General features: G+C 43.9%; 1 protein-coding gene and 1 long non-coding RNA gene across 3 annotated transcripts in view; one reads left to right on the forward strand and one right to left on the reverse strand.

Annotated features, from left to right (window-relative positions):
• Positions 1 to 10,120: 10,120 nt before the first annotated feature.
• Positions 10,121 to 14,201, reverse strand: LOC111179090 (uncharacterized). The gene is made up of 2 exons (XR_002645828.2): positions 13,991 to 14,201; positions 10,121 to 13,435 (listed from the first exon to the last, which is right to left on the reverse strand). It is a non-coding gene; the product is annotated as an uncharacterized LOC111179090 (long non-coding RNA).
• Positions 14,202 to 14,272: 71 nt separating this feature from the next.
• Positions 14,273 to 18,338, forward strand: part of TSPAN5 (tetraspanin 5) — a 174,980-nt gene continuing 170,914 nt past the window's right edge. Inside the window, exon 1 of one of the 2 annotated variants that reach the window (XM_022582398.3) lies at positions 14,273 to 14,714. In XM_022582398.3, the coding sequence (XP_022438106.1) occupies positions 14,634 to 14,714 (81 nt within the window). In that variant the 5' untranslated portion in view covers positions 14,273 to 14,633. The remainder of the gene's footprint in view (positions 14,715 to 18,338) is intronic. The other variant, XM_022582395.3, reaches the window with a different exon arrangement.

Here is an 18,338-nt window from a genome sequence, read left to right on the forward strand (position 1 = left end):
CGTTGTGGGAGGTCATTAATGTCTTTTAAGGGAATGATCTTAGTGATGGTTGGAGAGCTGAAGCCAAGCAGAGATTCTCAGTCCTAGTTGCACACCAAAATGACCTATGGATCTTAAAACAAAACCAAATTAAAATAAAGTAGCTGAAAAAACTCTGTCTCTACATCTGTTGACTCAGAATCTCAGGAGCCCAGATCCCTGAATAATTTTATAGGCTAATCTGTTAGACAGTCAGAATTGAGAACCACTGAGTAAGGGGTAGATATTGGCTGTAAGTAGGGAAGGAAGAAAGAGTGATACAGGTCTCCTTCCTAACCTGGAAATAAGATGTGCCATCTGGGTTTCTCTAAATTTCCTCTTTCACATCCTTCAAGCATCTCTTCAATTTGCAGATTCGATCAATATCTAGGTAATACTCTAACTGAGAGCTTTCTGGTTGCTTTAGCAGGCATGCATCCCTCTTATCATTGAATGTTAAAGAATCAGAGGGTGTGAGAGCTGGAAGGAAACAGTTGTTTTAGTCCAGGGGTTTGCAAACTTTCTTTAGCATGGGATACCTTTCAGAAAGTCTTATATGAAACACCAATGTGGAAACAAAGAAAAGTAGAAGTGTTCTGAGAGAACCACAGCCTAGAACCCACTTACTTTTCCCACTCGCCCCAAGCGGGGACTTTAGAGAATTCTTCCAGATCAAGATCTTTATCCCACCGGTTTGATCTAACCTCCCCCGTTTCAGGTAAGGAGACAGGTTTTTGAGTAGTGAAGTAACTGATCTCACGTGGCAAATGAGTTAGGGTAGATTTCCTAAGTCCTTATACAGTTTTCCTTCCTTCACAGGGTCTCCCCCTCTAACATCACCCTAAAAATCCATGTTCCATTTCAACAGAGAAAGGTGCGCAGGGAATCATTACCCACAGCAGCTATGGTACAAGGTTAAGTGAGGGAAGAGGCTGCAGCTCCTGACTGCCCTGAATGATGTGCTTTATCTGCGAGGATCTCATCTGTACTGCTCCAGTTTCTGCTCTCTCTGGTGATTCTGAGTGGCCTGTAAACTCGTTATCTGGACAACTCAGGGAGATAAAAGGCCTTGTTAGTTTTAAAGGGAAAGTTTCAGTGGTTGAAATTTTGTCAGCAGGGTGGGCATGAAAAACCTTTTTTTTATACGTATCTGAGGAAAAAAGTGATGAGACCTAAGGAATTATAATTGAAGATGAGAATGGTTAAGTGTCTCTTGCATATTTTATGTGACTCTCAAAAGAGGCTACTCTGAGGCGTATTGGGCATTTAATATACTTTTGGCATCTAATGTATTTCCTAATTATCCCAAAGCCATCTCCTGGCTGCAACTCAACTCCTTGGGAATGTTTGTCACAACAGGAGGAACCAAAAATTCTAAGGAGGCTAAGGTACCTTTCTGGCTTTGAGGAGCGTTAACTCTGAAGTCCTGTATCTTCTAAAATTTATTCAGAAACTTGAAGGATTCTTCCCAAACAATTGCATCGAGGAAATTTGACTGTCATGCTATTTATTTGTACTACGTGCCTTTGTTGAGTTGAGTTGCTAATATTTAGTCGTATAATCGTGGCTTTAGATGAGATCATGAAAAGCTAGTCCATTTCTCTGTTACTATGCAGGAACATATTCAGTCACAGAAGACTGCATTCATCTTTTTAAGGAGACTTGGAGCATGATGGTCCTTTTCTTAGTGCCAGGTTTCTATTCTGCAGATTCTATAGGCTGCTATTTAACTCACAACTTCTTGTTCAAGTCTCAGAAAAGAGTGGTTGTTATTTCTAAATTATCTCCCAGCATCCTGTAAGAATATGCACTTCTTTCATTTCTGGCATCATTGCAAATTTTCTTCATCAATATTGTAAGGAAGGGCCTGGTCTTTGTGTCCATGGGGGAGGCAGTGCTCTAACTACAGATACATCTTTAATTTATGGTAAGTCAGCAGCAAAACTGTCAGCTTGGAGGCTCTTCCCCAGCTGTGGCACCTCACGTGGATGACTAAACCTCACAGGCTACTTTGCGTGGCGACCCATCGTGCAGGTGGTTATCTTAGTACTGAGCTGTGTCTCTGAGTCCAACTCACATTTATTCACGTAGTAGTACTAAAAAATAAAATTAAAAGTTTAATAAATGAATAATTCAGCTAACACATTCAGTCCTTAATATCTGGAAAATTCATGCTGTTAACATTTTCTCCCTGACTCTCCCTCCTTCTTCCTTTAATTTATATCAGCGGCCAGAGCAGCTGTGGATTGAAATACATATGTATTAATTTCCAGATTCCAGCCTTTGCTTCTCCTCCTCCCTTCCTCCTCTGCTTTTGGCCACTCCGTATCCGCAGAGACTAGGGCTGGTGCCTTAGCCCTGCACACTGACGAGACGTTTACCCCAGCTATACATGTTGTCCGGGGGCTGTGGCTAGAGGTATATAATTATCATAATGATAGCGCAGCTATCAGAGAATTCCCAGTGTACAAAGTACACTCACCTTCATTATATCCAGAGATGACAAGGCTTGAATCCACACAGGGCAACTCCCTCCTACCAGGATACTCAAGGAACACTTTGAAGAATGTGCTGAACTCAGTATTTCCCTAAATTCCCTGGTGAAGAGCATTACCTGAGCCCTTGTTAAATAATCAGATTCCTGGACCCCGTATAGACCTATTAAAAATGAACATCTAGGGAAAGGGCCTGGGAATCTGTGTTTATGACAATAGCCCTAGATGATTCTCATCACCAGACAAGGCTAGAAAACACTGCTCTGGAAAGATTTCCATTGTCCTCAGTGGCTCAGTGCCGGCAGTCCTGGGAGGACCCAATGACCAAAGTGCTGGGCATTTATATGTTGCCAGAGGTATGTCAACAGCCAGGTGCAAAGAGAGGCTGGGTGCCAGAGATTCTACCCAGGCTACATCCTTGCTCCTAGAGCAGTACTCCAGATGGTGGTGAATCCTGAGGAACTGAGGAGTTAAGAGGAAGGGGCAGGGTGTCTCTCAGTAACAGCGATTGACCCTCTTTTTTTTTTGGCTGTGCCAGGTGGCTTGCGGGATCTTAGTTCCCTCACCAGCTAATCGAACCTGGCCCCTGGCAGTGGAAGCCCAGAGTCCCAACCACTGGAGCACTAGGGAATTCCCTTGACCCCCTCTTAATTGTCTTGGGCCCAACCTAGGTTTGTAGTTTGGAGGTGTTCTTCCTCCCAGGAGTGTTGACAGGTCCATTAGTAGAACTATTCCTCCACTTCCCAGAGAATCTTCCCTGCTCCAGGGAAGAAATGGACCAGCTTTTCATGATCTCATCTAAAGCCATGATTATATGACTAAATATTAGCAACTCAACTCAACAAAGGCACATAGTACAAATAAATAGCATGACAGTTAAATCTCCTCGATGCAATTGTTCGGGAAGAATCCTTCAAGTTTCTGAATAAATTTTAGTCTTGGAGAGAATGTGGTGGTGACGGACCCTTGGGAGCAGAGGGGCAGGTAGAACCTGAAGTTCTAGAAGCTGCAACTTGAGACCTTTCACATTTCTGGGGTTATATAAGGCAGCAAGGTGCTAGGGTTCAACATGTTGTACTTTGGTTAATCCTAATTCATCATATTGAAGGACGATGGTTCCTGTTCTATACCTCAAATTTTAGCTTCCCATGGTGATATTAGGTATTTATAGAGCAAATATGAGCATAAAATTTTAGATTCCCAATGATCTTGTGCCTTTTTTATTTTTAGAGCATAAATGACCATTGAATTGAAATAAAACAAAAGTTAGCTTTTAGTTTTAAACCATTACTGTGTATTTTATTTCTAATAACAATCATGTCACTCTGGGATTGATGAATTTGAAGAAACACAGAAATTTATTGGCTGTGGCTGTGAATCTAGTGATGTGGAGGTGCTGGATTTATGTATGTTAATTTGATTCATATGCAAGTCAAAACATGCATATTTTTAATCAGCAGATGGTTTAATATGCTTTCCACATTTGTAAAAAATGAAAAGTACTGAAAGCTATTTTTTGCCTTGTCACTCATTCTGTTGACAGTATTTATGGTGAACCCAGTGAATGTGGTGCATTTGGGTATAAGACAGAGTTACAAACACAGTAGAAAATAGGTCCCTTTTGTAGGAGAAGATAGGATAAGCGTGGACACAGATTTTGCTCACTTTACGCTTTGAGGAGTGTTTCTCTAAGATTGTATGTGTCATTTGAACTTTTATGACTCAAGTGGATTTCTTGTATATTAGAATTTCAGAGCTGCTTTATAACTATTTTTGTTTGACCTTCCATTGCCATTTTGTACTAAAGTTATTCATTCATTCACTCATTTATTCAGCAAATAATATTATACACCCAGCACGTGTGGCATACTTGCAAGGCAACACACTACACAAAAATTTGATCCCTGCCCTCAAGGAGTTTGTGGTCTAATAGAAAAGGTTGCTGAGTGATTGATATAAAACCTCAGATCATCAGCTTAGAAGGTAGCTAATCTTCTCACCACTGTATCCCCAGCTCACCACAGCTATGTTGGATTCTCCTAGAAGTCTTGAGAGGGCCCAGAGCTCCTCTGGGAAGAGAGAAACACAGGTGGCTGGTCTCCTGTGTGAGACTGTGCACTAGAGAGCAGCCTCAGCTTCCTGATACCTCTTTCCAGAGGGTGTTCTGCTCTCAACAGCCTTTGTTGTGTTGCTCCTGATCACTTAGCCAACAGTTACGTTTACAGGGGCAGCTCCTTGTTTAAAAGAATGCTTGGATAAATCCCTCTGTAAAACAGATCCTTTTATGTGCAATCATCTCTACGTTTATTTTTACACTTCTATTAGATTTCCTGAAGTGAGGACACACACAGCTCATAGCCTTAGAATGCATATATTGGACATTTAATTTTGATCATATTTAGACTTGAGTGAGTAACTTATTTCTATATTTTGAACTATTCTTCAGTTTGTTGTTAAAAGTGTAGACTTTTTTATTGTGCTAAAATATATAGAACATAAAATTTACCATTTTAACCATTTCTCAGCATATAGTTCAGTGGCATTAAGTATTCACAGTGTTCTGCAACCATCACCACTATTCATTTCCAGAATTTTTCATCATCTCAAACAGAAACTCTGTATCTATTAAACAATAACTCTTCATTCTCTTTCCCCTCAATCCCTAGTAATCTCTATTCTACTTTGTGTCTCTATGAATTTGCCTTTTTTAGGTACTTCATATAAGTAGAATCATACAATATGTGTCCGTATGTGTCCGTCTTATTTCACTTAGCATGTTTTCAAGATTCAGCCATGCTGTAGCATGTATCAAAATGTCCTTCCTTTTTAAGGCTGAGTAATATTCCATTGTATATATACTGTATCAGGGCTTCCCTGGTGGCGCAGTGGTTGGGAGTCTGCCTGCTAATGCAGGGGACAAGGGCTTGAGCCCTGGTCTGGGAGGATCCCACATGCCGCGGAGCAACTGGGCCCGTGAGCCACAACTACTGAGCCTGCGCGTCTGGAGCCTGTGCTCCGCAACGAGAGAGGCCGCAATAGTGAGAGGCCCGTGCACCGCGATGAAGAGTGGCCCCTGCTTGCCACAACTAGAGAAAGCCCTCGCACAGAAACGAAGACCCAACACAGCAAAAATAAATAAATTAATTAATATACTGTATCTTGTTTATCCATTCATCTATTGAGGGACACTGGGCTATTTCCACATTTTGGCTCTCCTGCTGCTATGAGCATTGGTAAGCAAGTATCTCTTTGGTTCCCTGCTTTCATTTCTTTTGGGTATATACCTGGGAATGGAATTGCTGAATCATATGTTAATTCTGTTTAACTTTTTGAGGAACTGCCAAAGTGTTTTCCACAATGGTTATACCATTGTGGTTAATTATAAATTTTAAAACTTATTCTTTCAGAGTCCTGGACTCATTCAAATAAATGATTCAGATATAAGACATTCAGTCTTCATAAATGGAACTAGTTTTTGTCCCTAGTAGTTGCACCTTAATGCTACTACTACAGAAAAGAAAAAAAAAAAAAGAAAAGGAAAAATAGAACTGGAAGAAGTTTTTGCGGTACGCGGGCCTCTCATTGTTGTGGCCTCTCCCGTTGCGGAGCACAGGCTCCGGATGCGCAGGCTCAGCGGCCATTGTTCATGGGCCCAGCCGCTCCGCGGCACGTGGGATCTTCCCGAACCGGGGCACGAACCCGTGTCCCCTGCATCGGCAGACGGACTCTGAACCACTGCGCCACCAGGGAAGCCCTGGAAGAAGTTTTTTTATGACTCTGTATCACACTGTACTTCGTTGGAATTGTAGCACTTAGTCCATTCTGACCTGTGTCCTTACCTCTGTCTATTTCTTCCAGTTCAGTCTTAGGGCAGAAATTATGACTACAGGTGCCTTAATGGGAGATGTGCTCAGTAAATATTTGTTGTTGAATCGATTGATTCTGCCTAATAAAACCTAAATGGATATCTGATGAATCTGCTAATATCTATTCCCTGCTTCTGGACATTAAGTTCAATGTTCCACCAATTATAGTTCCATTGGGAAGAGATATATCACAGAAGCAAAGTTTTTAGACGGTGAAAGAAACCAAATGGTGAAAGAGGAAATTACTAGATATGATTAGCATCCCTAGTGTTAAATGGGGGCAGATTTTTATAAGGAGTTGAAATGCTTAACTGCAATATAATTTGATTTGGTGATGGATGAAAAGAAGGATGGAGTTTGTGGGGTGGGAATGGAATTTTGAGATTGTTTGGAGGTAGGAGTGAGTTAGGAATGTAAGGGAGCAAGCAAGGATGTTTGTCTTAGGAGAAAGGAAACTAAGACCGATACGTGGTGGAAAAGGAAAACACTCAAGGGTTAGAGATACGGGACAACGAGGTTAGAATCTTGACTGATAACCACAGCCTGGAAAATGAGTTGGACTTGTTTCTATTCTGATGGGGGATTTCTCCGCACTATTTGGGGGCACTGGCAAATGGAAAATGTAGTAGGTTTAAGTTTTTTTCTCTACCGAATGAGATCAATCATACAAAAATATTTGTTAATGAAGAAAATATATCAAAATATGGACAGTTTTCTTTGTAAATGTCATGTCGGAGTCTTTAAAATTTTTTTCTGAATTTTCTAAATATTGTATAATAAGGCTATCCTACTTTGGAAATCAGAAGAAAAGTTAACATTTTTCTCTGAAAGTGCAGTTTCAGAAGTTCACCTAGGACTTCCCTGGTGGCACAGTGGTTGAGAATCCTCCTGCCAATGCAGGGGACACGGGTTCGAGACCTAGTCCAGGAAGATCCCACATGCCACGGAGCAACTAAGCCTGAGCGCCTCAACTACTGAGCCCACGTGCCACTAATACTGAGCCCACATGCCACAACTACTGAAGCCCATGTGCCTAGAGCCCGTGCTCTGCAACAGGAGAAGCCACTGCAATGAGAAGCCCGTGCACCACAATGAAAACTAGCCCCCGCTCGCCGCAACTAGAGAAAGCCCACGCACAGCAACGAAGACCCAACGCAGCCAAAAATAAATAAGTTATAAAAAAAAAGTTCATAAAGTGTTGATTAGGAATTTTTTGGTCTAAGCCATTGAAGCAGGCTGATTTAATCAGAAGGGAAATTTACTCGAGGAAATAAGCTAGTTTACGGAACTAGAGGGAGGGCAGAAGAACCAGGAGGACCCCGAAGGTCCCAAGGGCAGCCTCAGACTTGTCCAGGGGCTGCAATGAATGAACTCCAGGTAGTTTTTGTCTTTTCCTCCCTCTGTGCAGTAGCATGAAGGGAACTTCTGACTGGCCAAATGTGTGTCATGCATCTGCCCCTGGTAAGGTGAGGGTAGGGCCTGGCACCTTGATTCAGAGGGAGGCCTCGCTGACTATTTCCAAAGCAGTAGGAAATTGAGGTTATATTTCCAAAAGAAGGTGAAACAGCAACATCAACAAAATCAACGCTTGTGCTGTCATGTTTTGTAAAAGATAGAATTCATCTTATTACACAAGCAATTATAATTGATTTTTAAAAGTGAAACAACTGTGTTCTACATATGCTTGTTTAATCATATTTATGAGACAGATATTCTTTCTTTTTATGTTTTTCCTGGGGCCCTGAAAACTAGACTTCCTTAATGGGTACGTGTGGGCGTGGGGTGAGAGGGGCACGGGGTGATACTGATTCTGGGGGATCCTTTGTTTTTTAGAGAAATGTAATATTTTAATTTACTCACTTTTTGATGAAAGAACAGTAGGCACAATATTGGATTCATTAACTACAACAAATATTTATATTATGGCCAATTAAAAATGTTTTCAGTTGACCTCAATAGATAATGGATTTGAGATGGAATGACTTGTTTTAATCAAGGTTCTTTGATTTGCAAATGTGAGATGCCTACTCCAAAGTAGCTAAAGCCAAAATGGGGTGCAATGGAAGAATTCTGTCTAAAAACTCTTAAACCTCAAGGATAGGGTCCTCTTGAAGAAATCCAGAAATAGAAAGCCTTTAGCAGGGCCGGAAGCTTTTCAGAGCACAAAATGTACAACAGTTTGTGTGGCCCACGTTGTCAGAGACTCTGCCCCTGTTTCTCTTGGTGTTTGTGCTTCCTTCCTCTTTCTGCAGAGAGAGTGTGAGAGTCTTCCTCCTGGAAACACAGGCCCCTCAGCTCTCCCAAAAAACATCACCTCCATTTCAGCCACATGCAGGGATTCCTTTGTTAAGGAACTCCAACATGGAGAGAGACAGACTCTGGGGCTGGCCTGGCGTGGATCCACCCAGGCCTGTCAGCTGTGAAGTGTGAGTGTGGTTGGAGGTGGGGAAGCATCTTGTGGTTGAGAAAGTGAGAGAAAGGGGTGGGTGTAAGCTGGTCAGACTGTGCTAAAGGTTCCCCCTGTATTGTTGAAGACGGACAGGAACAGTTGGGGAAGAGAGGAGAGGGGAGGGAAAAGGAGAAAAAGGGTGGTACTGAGAGAAACGTGGAAACACTGGTGGTGATTCAAGAAGAGAAAATCGAAGGGTCCGGAGAGAACGCCAGAAGGAGAGTGTTTAAAACAGAATACTTTGAGCTGCATGAAACTGAAAACCTCTCTCACAGTGCCTTAACTAACAAGTTCTCTCCTGTGACAGGAAGTCCTGAATAGGCTGAAGTCAGCCAGGCAATGATGGCATGAAGCCTGGGTTCTTTTCACTTTCTCACTCTGCCATGCTTGGTATGGTCTTTATTATTGTCAGGCTGTAGAGGACTCAGGTGTCACATCCAAACACAATTACATCCAAGGCCAAAAAGAAAACATCTCTTAGATGTGAGGAAACTCCCAGAAGATTCTCCTTATTGGTCAGAATTGTGTCTCATGCCCATTTCTTTCTTTTTTTTTTTTTTTTTTTTTACGGTACGCAGGGCTCTCACTGTTGTGGCCTCTCCCGTTGCGGAGCACAGGCTCCGGACGCGCAGGCTCAGCGGCCATGGCTCACGGACCCAGCCGCTCCGCGGCATGTGGGATCTTCCCAGACCGGGGCACGAACCCGTGTCCCCTGCATCGGCAGGCGGACTCTCAACCACTGCGCCACCAGGGAAGCCTCATGCCCATTTCTGAACTGAACATTGGCAAGAGCCAAGTTTGGCTCACCCATTGAAGCTGACCTTCCCAGGCCTATGGCTGTGAAAAGAGGGGGGACATTGGAACATTAGGTGGGTAGACAACCACCAGTGCTGGCCACAGAGAAGGAAAAGAAAAATACAGGACTAGAGGAGCAGAGAGACAGACAGTGAAAGAGAGAGAGGAGGGAGGCAGAAAGTCAGTGGGGAGAGTGAAATACAGAGAGTCAAGCTCACTAAATTTGGTGTCTTAGGTTAAAACGCTCTTGTCATATCTTGCCTTTTGGGCAACTATTAGAAGAATGTGCTTTACTTGTTCTTACTGCCATTTGAAAGGCTGATTAACTTTTCAGTAATTAAACTTATTAACCATTTTTTCAACCTCAGACTTATAAAGGAGATGGCTGTAGCTGTCTCCAGGGAGAAAATTACTCTCCTTTTTTTTCCTCCTTAAAATAGGCCAGAATTTATTGAGTCATGAAAGGTGGTGCTGAAATAAATATAATGATTACTTAGTTATTTGTTTATGTCTTTATTTATAATTTTATCTTTGTCATTGTAAAAGCAGTATAACCACATTAAATACAAAAGAAACCAGAAACGTGAAAACAAAATCACCCACAATCCCACAGCTGAACAACCATTATTTGTCAAGAATTCACGCCTAACTTTTTTCATATAATTGCATACAATTTTGTAGATTGATCTGTTTTTCAAAACAGGTATATCATATACATGGTACAAATTTTGAAAACAAAAAATATATATATTTTTTATATATTGAAAAATAAAGCAGGCCTCCCTCCCATCATATCTTTAGGCCTCTAGTCTGCCCCCTGCCCCTCAAACCACTACTACCAGTTTATTTTCTTCTATACATAGCCTACCCATTAACAAGGAAATATGTGCATATATAAATTTTCCACTCTCCTTTGCCAACATGCTTTATTATTATTTTTTACAAGATGGTAGCCTACTCTGTATACTATTTTGCACCTTGCTTTTTTCATATTTTATATTACTTTGAGATATTTCCACAAAATTAAAATTGAACATTATAATGTATTCACACATTGCCACATACTCTTTATAATCATCATCCTTTTTTAAAATTAATTTTTATTGGCATATAGTTGCTTTACGATGTGTTAGTTTCTACTGTACAGCAAAGTGAATCAGTTATATGTATACATAGATCCCCTCTTTTTTTGGATTTCCTTCTGATTTAGGTCACCACAGAGCACTAAGTAGAGTTTCCTGTGCTATACAGTAGTTCTCATTAGTTATCTATTTTACACATATTAGTGTATATATGTCAATCCCAATCTCCCAATTCATCCCACTCTCCCTTTCCCCCTTGGTATCCTTAAGTTTGGTCTCTACATCTGTGTCTCTATTTCTGCTTTGCAAATAAGTTCATCTGTACCGTTTTTCTATATTCCACATATAAGCGATTAGAATCATCATCCTTAATGTCTGTAAAAGTTTTGAGTAAATGATTTATCCTTTTTTTTTTTTTTTTTTTGGCTGTGCCATGCGGCATGCTGGATCCTAGTTCCCCGACCGGGGGTCGAACCCATGCCTCCTGCATTGGGAGCCCACAGTCTTAACCACTGGACCACCAGGGAAGTCCCTGATTCATCCATTTTTAAATAAATATTTATCAAGCACCTGAAACATTGGCAGGATGCTAGTAATTCTAAGATTAAAAGGAAATGGTGCACACCTTTGAAGGAGACGTAGCAGAATGGAAGAGACGGGGAGGGAAATGAGTTAATTACAGGTAGTCTCCAAGGGCCAAAATGGAAGAGTGTAGGAGGGCTTGTGGGGATGAAAGAGGGAGCCTGGAAAATGCTGATCAAAAGTGTTGAGGATAAGTGAGAGAAGAGAGCTCAGCTCACAGACACAGGGCAAGGAGAGTCCTTCAGGTAGAGACCAGGAATATGTGCAAAGCAGAGAAACATGAAGTAGCATCGTGGTCCAGGTGGCTACAGGGAGTTGGGTATAGCCCCTACCTCTAGCATCTTGAAGTTGTGGCCTAGTCTTCAATATAAATAATGCTGTGATATACAACTTGCAGCATATAACTTTCCCCATATTTTGGAGTATGTCTCTGGCTAGAGTCCCAGAAGTGGGACCTCTGAATCAAAATGTAGGAGCACCCTGACCTACGACATATAGTCAAAATGCTTTCCGAATGGACAGTATCATTTTATAATGACACCTGCAATGTATGAGCAAACCATTGCTTATTATCTCTATATCTTTATCACTGGTTTGTTTTAACATCTATTTCTTTAATTACTATAAGGTTAATTTTCACCATATATTTATTATTACTATTTGATGTCTTTGTACGTGATTTGTTTGTTTTCTGTTTATACTCAATAACTGAGATTCTATATTTTACTTTAGCTGTATGAGCCCTACTTATAGATATTCATACTTTTTTTTTATATTTGCTGTCACTTCTTTTCTTTTTTTGGTTTAGGTTTGTCTAAAATAATGTTTGACACATAGAAGTTTTAGGTATTACCCAGTCATATCCATTGATCATTTCCTTCTATTGCTTCTAAGTTGAGGAAGACTTCTAGCCAGAGGTTTAACAAATAGTATTTTCTGGTTTGCTTTAAAAAATACATTTAACTCATAAATCCTCCTTGGACTTGCTTTTGACATATGAAATGAGAACTCAACTAGCCCCCCTGCCCCAAATTACCAGTGAGTTATCTGAACTTCCCCTTCTCTGTTGAGTTTTATTTCAAAGGTAAATCCTGCTTAGGGATCAGCTCAGTCATCAACTGGATCTAATTTCTAGTCCTTTTCTGAGTTGTGTCATATCAGCTTAAGATAGACCTTTCCTTTGATTTATCCAGGAATCTGCAGGAACTGTTTTATTTATGCACAGAAAGAATTACAATATAGCACCAGTAGGCTTAGGTAAAGCTTGTCAGTGCCTTCCTGTTAGTAGGGAATCTGCTGCTAAGAGCAGACTTTACCTTTCAAGCCCACCAGATTGGTGGTAGTACTATGCTGTGTGTTTTGGGTGGGTGGAGGACACTTTTGAGGGTTATTTCATCCAAACGGCTCAAGTCACTGTTAACCAGTGTCATAATTCTAGAATCTCCTGGTTCTTCCACCTTTGTGGGGACCCTGGCTCCTACCTGTGGCCTCAATATAGCCCCAATTCCTCTCAAGGCCAAGTCTACTTAAGTGCGATTTATTGCAAGAAGTAACTTCTTGCTCCTCCACGTAACAGGTTGTCAACAAGCTAGCTAGTTTTTGAGAAAAGTGAGAAGTAGTTAACCAGGGAAGCCCTAGGACAAAGGTTCTCAAGCATACTTAAGTATCATGTGAGAGCTTAGGAAACATGCAGATTTCTGTGCCCAGTACCAGGTTACACGGGGTGGTACTGGAAAAATTTCCTGATCTCATCTCTTTGTTTCTGAAGCTTTGTTTCTGAAGCCTTAAAAAAATTCCCACAGATGTTTACACACAGTTCTGAGCGGTTCTTCATTCTTTTTCCATGAAATACTGGTACCCGCTTGTCAGCACCTATGAAAGTGCTCCAGGCGGGAGGCAGATACACAACTAACGGGCACACCTTCTCAGGTAGGGCTCCAATATAATTTCCAGGCACGTTCCATCCTTCCTCAGAGGTCAAAAGCTTAACCGTTCATGATCTATAAACTCAATGCGGATTCCCCGGAAGACCATCCTGGAACGCCTTGCTGGATTCCTTCTTAGAGTTAAGATCAGTCAAGTTCCTTCGGCACTATTCCGTCTCGTGGGAGCATTTGCAATCCGGGTTTCTGTTGTTGGCAACTGGCCCTAGGGCAAGGATTGTATCCCGGGTCAGGATTCCTTTGGGCCATCTCTCCTTCCGCGTCCCCATTTCTAGGATAAGCCTATTTCTCCCGCAGGTGGGGAAGTTGGGTTGGAGCCGCATTGGGATTCGGGGTCCTTTCCTATGCAACCCTCCCGATTCGCTCCCCCCATTTCCCATCTCTCTTTTCTCCCCCTTCCCTAACACCTTATCCTTCCCCTTTGCTCCCTGCAAAGTCTACGACCCCTTTCCTCTCCGGCTCAGTGGCCCGGCGTCTTCTATTGCCACAAAACCGGGTGGTGGAGCAGGAGGCGTGAGTGTGGCTACACCCAGAACGGAGGCTCGTCCGGGGGTCGCGGGGAAGATTCTCACTCAGGATCCCTACTGTCGCCCCAAAGCGACCCTTTCCCCCGCGTCCCTCCAGAAGCTGCCTGCTGCTGCCGGTGGCAGAGGGGGACCCGCTGCTCATCAACCCCCGTCACTCCTCCAGGCTGCTCCCAATGGGCGTGCTACCCGGGCACCCATACTTCTCCCTCCGCCCGGCCATCCTCCCCACCTACCCCGCTGCAGTGCTCGCGGGTCGGCGGCGCTCCGGGCTGGCCTGAGGAGGGGCGAGGACGGAGGGAGCAGCAGGAGCGGAGAGCGCTGGAACGAGGGGGCGGCGCGCGTACTTCGTCCCACCGCCATCCGGGAGAGCCCGAGCCCGTGCGCGCGCGCGCCTCGCCGAGGCTCCGGCGGCGGGAGGCGGGCGGAGCTGCGGGCGGCGCGGGCGGAGCGATCGGCGGGCGGAGCGAGGGGTGGGAGGGAGCTCGCGAGCCGGCAGGCGGGCGAGGAGCGTCTCCTCCAGCATCTGCCGCGGCCGCGTTTGCACGGAGACTGACCGACGGACGGATCGTCTGGCGGACGGGCTTGGGAGCTCGCCTTGTGCTCGGGGCCAGCTCCAGCGAAGGTCGGGGCTTGCAGCACGCGCTTCCCCGCCCGCTCGCGGCCACCCCGGCTCCGGCGGCCTCGGCGCGCGAGGGGCTGGACGTGCGGGAGCCGCTCTCCGCAGGTCGGTCCTTGCGCTGCTCAGCCCCGACCGCTGCGCTGCGGCCCCCGAGCGGCGTCCCTGAGCCCCAGCTCCCCGCCGTGCTGCTCCGAGCAACGGTGCTCAGGGGCTCCAAACTCGGGCTGCCGGGGCAAGTGTCTTCATGAACCCAGAGGATGTCCGGGAAGCATTACAAGGGTCCTGAAGTCAGTTGTTGCATCAAATATTTCATATTTGGCTTCAATGTCATATTTTGGGTAAGTTGGAGCGCTTCTGGGATTTCGACTATCGTGGCCGATCGATTCGCGACGATTTCCCCCACGTTGCTCTCTGCGTTTACTTTTCGCAGCCCCTCGGGCGCTTGCGGTAGCACGGAGAGGCATTTGCCTTCCGCCTTTTCAGCCTGCGCGTTGGAGAGATAAACATTTAATCCTTTCTAGGAACGCGAAGAGGTAAAAAGAAAAACCGAGCCGGAAAGGGGGCACCCAGGCCTTGGGGTGGCTTTTTAAGGGAGGAATAGCGTGGATGCAGATGAAAGAAAGGGCTCGGCAGTTTGAGAGATGAGCAACCACTCGAATGAGATTTGCTCCGGGTGGGATATGGATGTTGGGCTGAGCGTGGTGTCATAATAGGGAAGGCTAATCGGGCAGACCCGACCCTGAGGTCCACCTTCTAACAAGGATCTGATTGGACGAGGGCTTGGCTCCGTGTTGCCGCGGCTGGTCTGTGCCATGTTCAGCGTGCATCTTCTTGCACCATCTCGGGCTTTGTGTAGGATGCAGATGCGGTGGTATACGGTTCTGTAATGTGCACGTAAATAACGCTTCCTGCACGCTCTTCCCCTTCATCTGGAAAGCGCTCCTTTTGCGTAATGGACTGACCAGTGGGCGTGTGGGCTGGAGGGATTTATTTCTCTCTCTGTATTATTGTCAGGATAAGAGGAAGTCACCATCAACATATGTTTCAGTGTGTCCGTGCCTCACGTCCTCCTTTCTGAGGAGTGACATAGAGCGGGCCGTTTTGGGGAAACCTTGGAGAAATGCAGAGGAGAAGGTGTACGAGGCATGTTTTATGGGGCTACTGGGAGAGCAAATGCTTGAAGGAAAGATTCAGACCATGCTTTGCTGCCGCTACAATGTGCTGGGCACCTATTGTAATTAGGCTGGGATGCCTACTCTTTTGTTTTGTTTGAATTCTTTTCCTTGATCTCACAAACATGTTCAGCGACCAGACAAAGAGTTCACTAGGACAAGAGGAAAACGTTGGTGCAAAGACCGTGTTATTTTTCCTTTCCATCCCATCCCATCCCATCCTTTTCCTTACTGGGCACTCCTCCTGCCCCCCACTCTTCCCCCCATGGAAAGTAAAGATGGTGGCTGTCTGGGGTGGGGGTGGTTCTCCAAGTTGCTGTTCAGTGTAGGTTCAGTGTGAGATAAACAATAATCCAGCCGTGGTATCAATAATAATCCACAACAGTCTTAACACAGGGTGCATTTATTTTGATTCTCCTTTAATTTTGGCCATACGCTGTAAACATATACATTGATGAGAATAGTTGTCAATACAGCTTTTTATATTCTTGTTTTTTCTGCCACACATGTACTAGGCTATTTTATTTTTATTTTCTGTTTTCTGTAGGAGTACCTTGCACTGCTCATGAATGTTTTGCAAAAGGAAATGGGAGGGATTGGAGACCACTTTCTGTGTCAGCATGTCATCTGGCCTCAGGACTAATGATGAAGGGGGACACATGAATAAATATCAGATCTAGTCTTTCACAGGCCATTTTTGCCAGGGATTGGACATGATTCCTGTTAGCAGTCACCCCCCTCCCTGCAGTCAAACACTGCTACAAATATAGGAAGAAGAAATTATTTTCTTTCCTTGCTTCCTTTTTTTCAACCCTTGTTGGAAATGTTTATTTCTGGGTGAGGCATTTTGATTTTTATCTGAACTTGAAACTTTCATAACTTTGAGAGTCAAGGACTACCGAATTGGGACTGGATCTTGTTGGCGTAGTGAGTCCAAGCCTCTTGATTCTACTTGAACACTTCCAAAAGTTGCACATTTCAGCAGCTAGGCAACAAAAAGTACCTAGGGGCTTTCTCTGCAGTTTCGTAGCAGGAGGTGGAAAAGAAATAAAGGGATTTGGGCCTGTCTCCCTGACAGTTTGGTGTAATTTTGTAGTGTATAGAGGCATATTGAGTATTTTCTGTGGATTAGGTTGTAGCAAAACCTCTGGAACTGTGGAGAGCTTCAAAGAATTGCAGAGTGCTTGCATAGAGAGTTGCAGAAGAGAGTCATGTCTTATCTCATTTTGAAGGTCTTCATCTCTTGGGGGAAGTCTTATGGGAAGCCTGAAAAGAGATGTAGGCTGTGGAACTAAACCAGCTGCCCCAGGCAGAATTGTTATGTAGATGCCTTTGTTAGAAGGGCCCTTCTCTTACTCTGCTTTCTACACACCTTGTCCCTCCTTTCTGTGCCTAAAGCCTTCCACTCATATACACCCTCATACCTTTCCTATCCTGCTGTCTGCTTCAAAATTACCCCATATTGGAATCTCTGAGTTTTTAGTACCCTGGTCTCTAGAGTGATGATCAGCAGGAAGGTAGTCATGATACTTGATCCCAGTAACTCAGACTAAGATGTTATTGACTGGAGCACTGGGGTCAGGAATGGGCAGCCTGCTTCTGTAAATTTGTTATTGCTATTACAAATTCTGTAAATTTGTTTTTGCTACATAACAAACAACCCCACAGCTTAGTGGTTTAAAATAAAACTTTATTCTATCTGACAGTTCTGTGATTTGACCAGGCTCATGTGGGTGATTTGCACTTGGAGTGGCCCATGCAGTTGCAGTGAGATGTGGCTGGGCTGGAGTTAACTGAAGGCTCACTGGAGTGGGATGCCCAAGGGGGTACCCTCACATGACCGGCAGGTGATGCTTGCTGAGAGTTCAGCCAGATTTGTTGGCTAGAGCACCTAAACGTGGCCTCTTCCTGTCTCTGAGACTGGCAGAAGAAACTTCCAGCCAGTGAAGGCTACTCCCGGAACTGGCCCAGCGTCAGTTTCATCTATTCCACCGGTTTAAGCAGGAGTGGCGCCTGCTCAGCTTCAAAGTGCTGACGAAGGAAATTCCCTCTTTTGTCAGACAGGTGTCAGGGTCGTGTGGGTTGTGGCCATCTTTGGAAAATAGAGTCTTCTGCACCGAGCCTTAATTTCATTTATAAAGGAAAGATAACATTATCCAATAGAGTTGCAGATTCAAGGATGCAATCAGATAAGATATTATCCAGCACAGTGTCTCAGGATTTAACACATGGTGAATATGGTCTGTGTCATTGTCTCCAGATTTTGTACTAGTTCCATCCTGGCTATAAAACTAAGAATACCTTAGCCTGCTCCTTTGGCATCATTACTACCAGGTAATGATGCTCCTCTTAGTATCTGCCAAGGAGATGAGGCGAATGGATTCCATAGATTGGATCATCACGTATTTGAAAAAAAGCACTATGGATCAGTGGAACTGAGTGACTTGGGAGAACCAAGTCATTTTTCTCTTCTCTTTGCTGTACAAAGATTAGAAAGCCTTGGATCCTTGAGGCCAAATTTCTCTTTGTTGTGCTAGCAAATATTACATTGTATCTTTAAGTGGAGGTTTATCCAGGTTTGATGGCAGAATGTTGCATCTCATCTGTTTCCACAGGGCTTAAATTCAGAGAGGAGAGAGATTTAGGGAACCTTGCCGGGGGCATAAGTATGAAGTCTTATCTTATGATTCACTATAAACTGTAAGATGTTCTGGAATGATGATACGTCAGCAGATTATAAGTCATAATTTTTGTTTTAATTTGCTAGACATCTGTTAGCTTCGATGGCAA

The sequence above is a fragment of the Delphinapterus leucas genome, chromosome 5 (assembly GCF_059928025.1).
Source record: "Delphinapterus leucas isolate spDelLeu-1000000601 "Yukka" chromosome 5, BTC_Dleu_Yukka2, whole genome shotgun sequence".
Classification (NCBI taxonomy): Eukaryota; Metazoa; Chordata; class Mammalia; order Artiodactyla; family Monodontidae; genus Delphinapterus; species Delphinapterus leucas.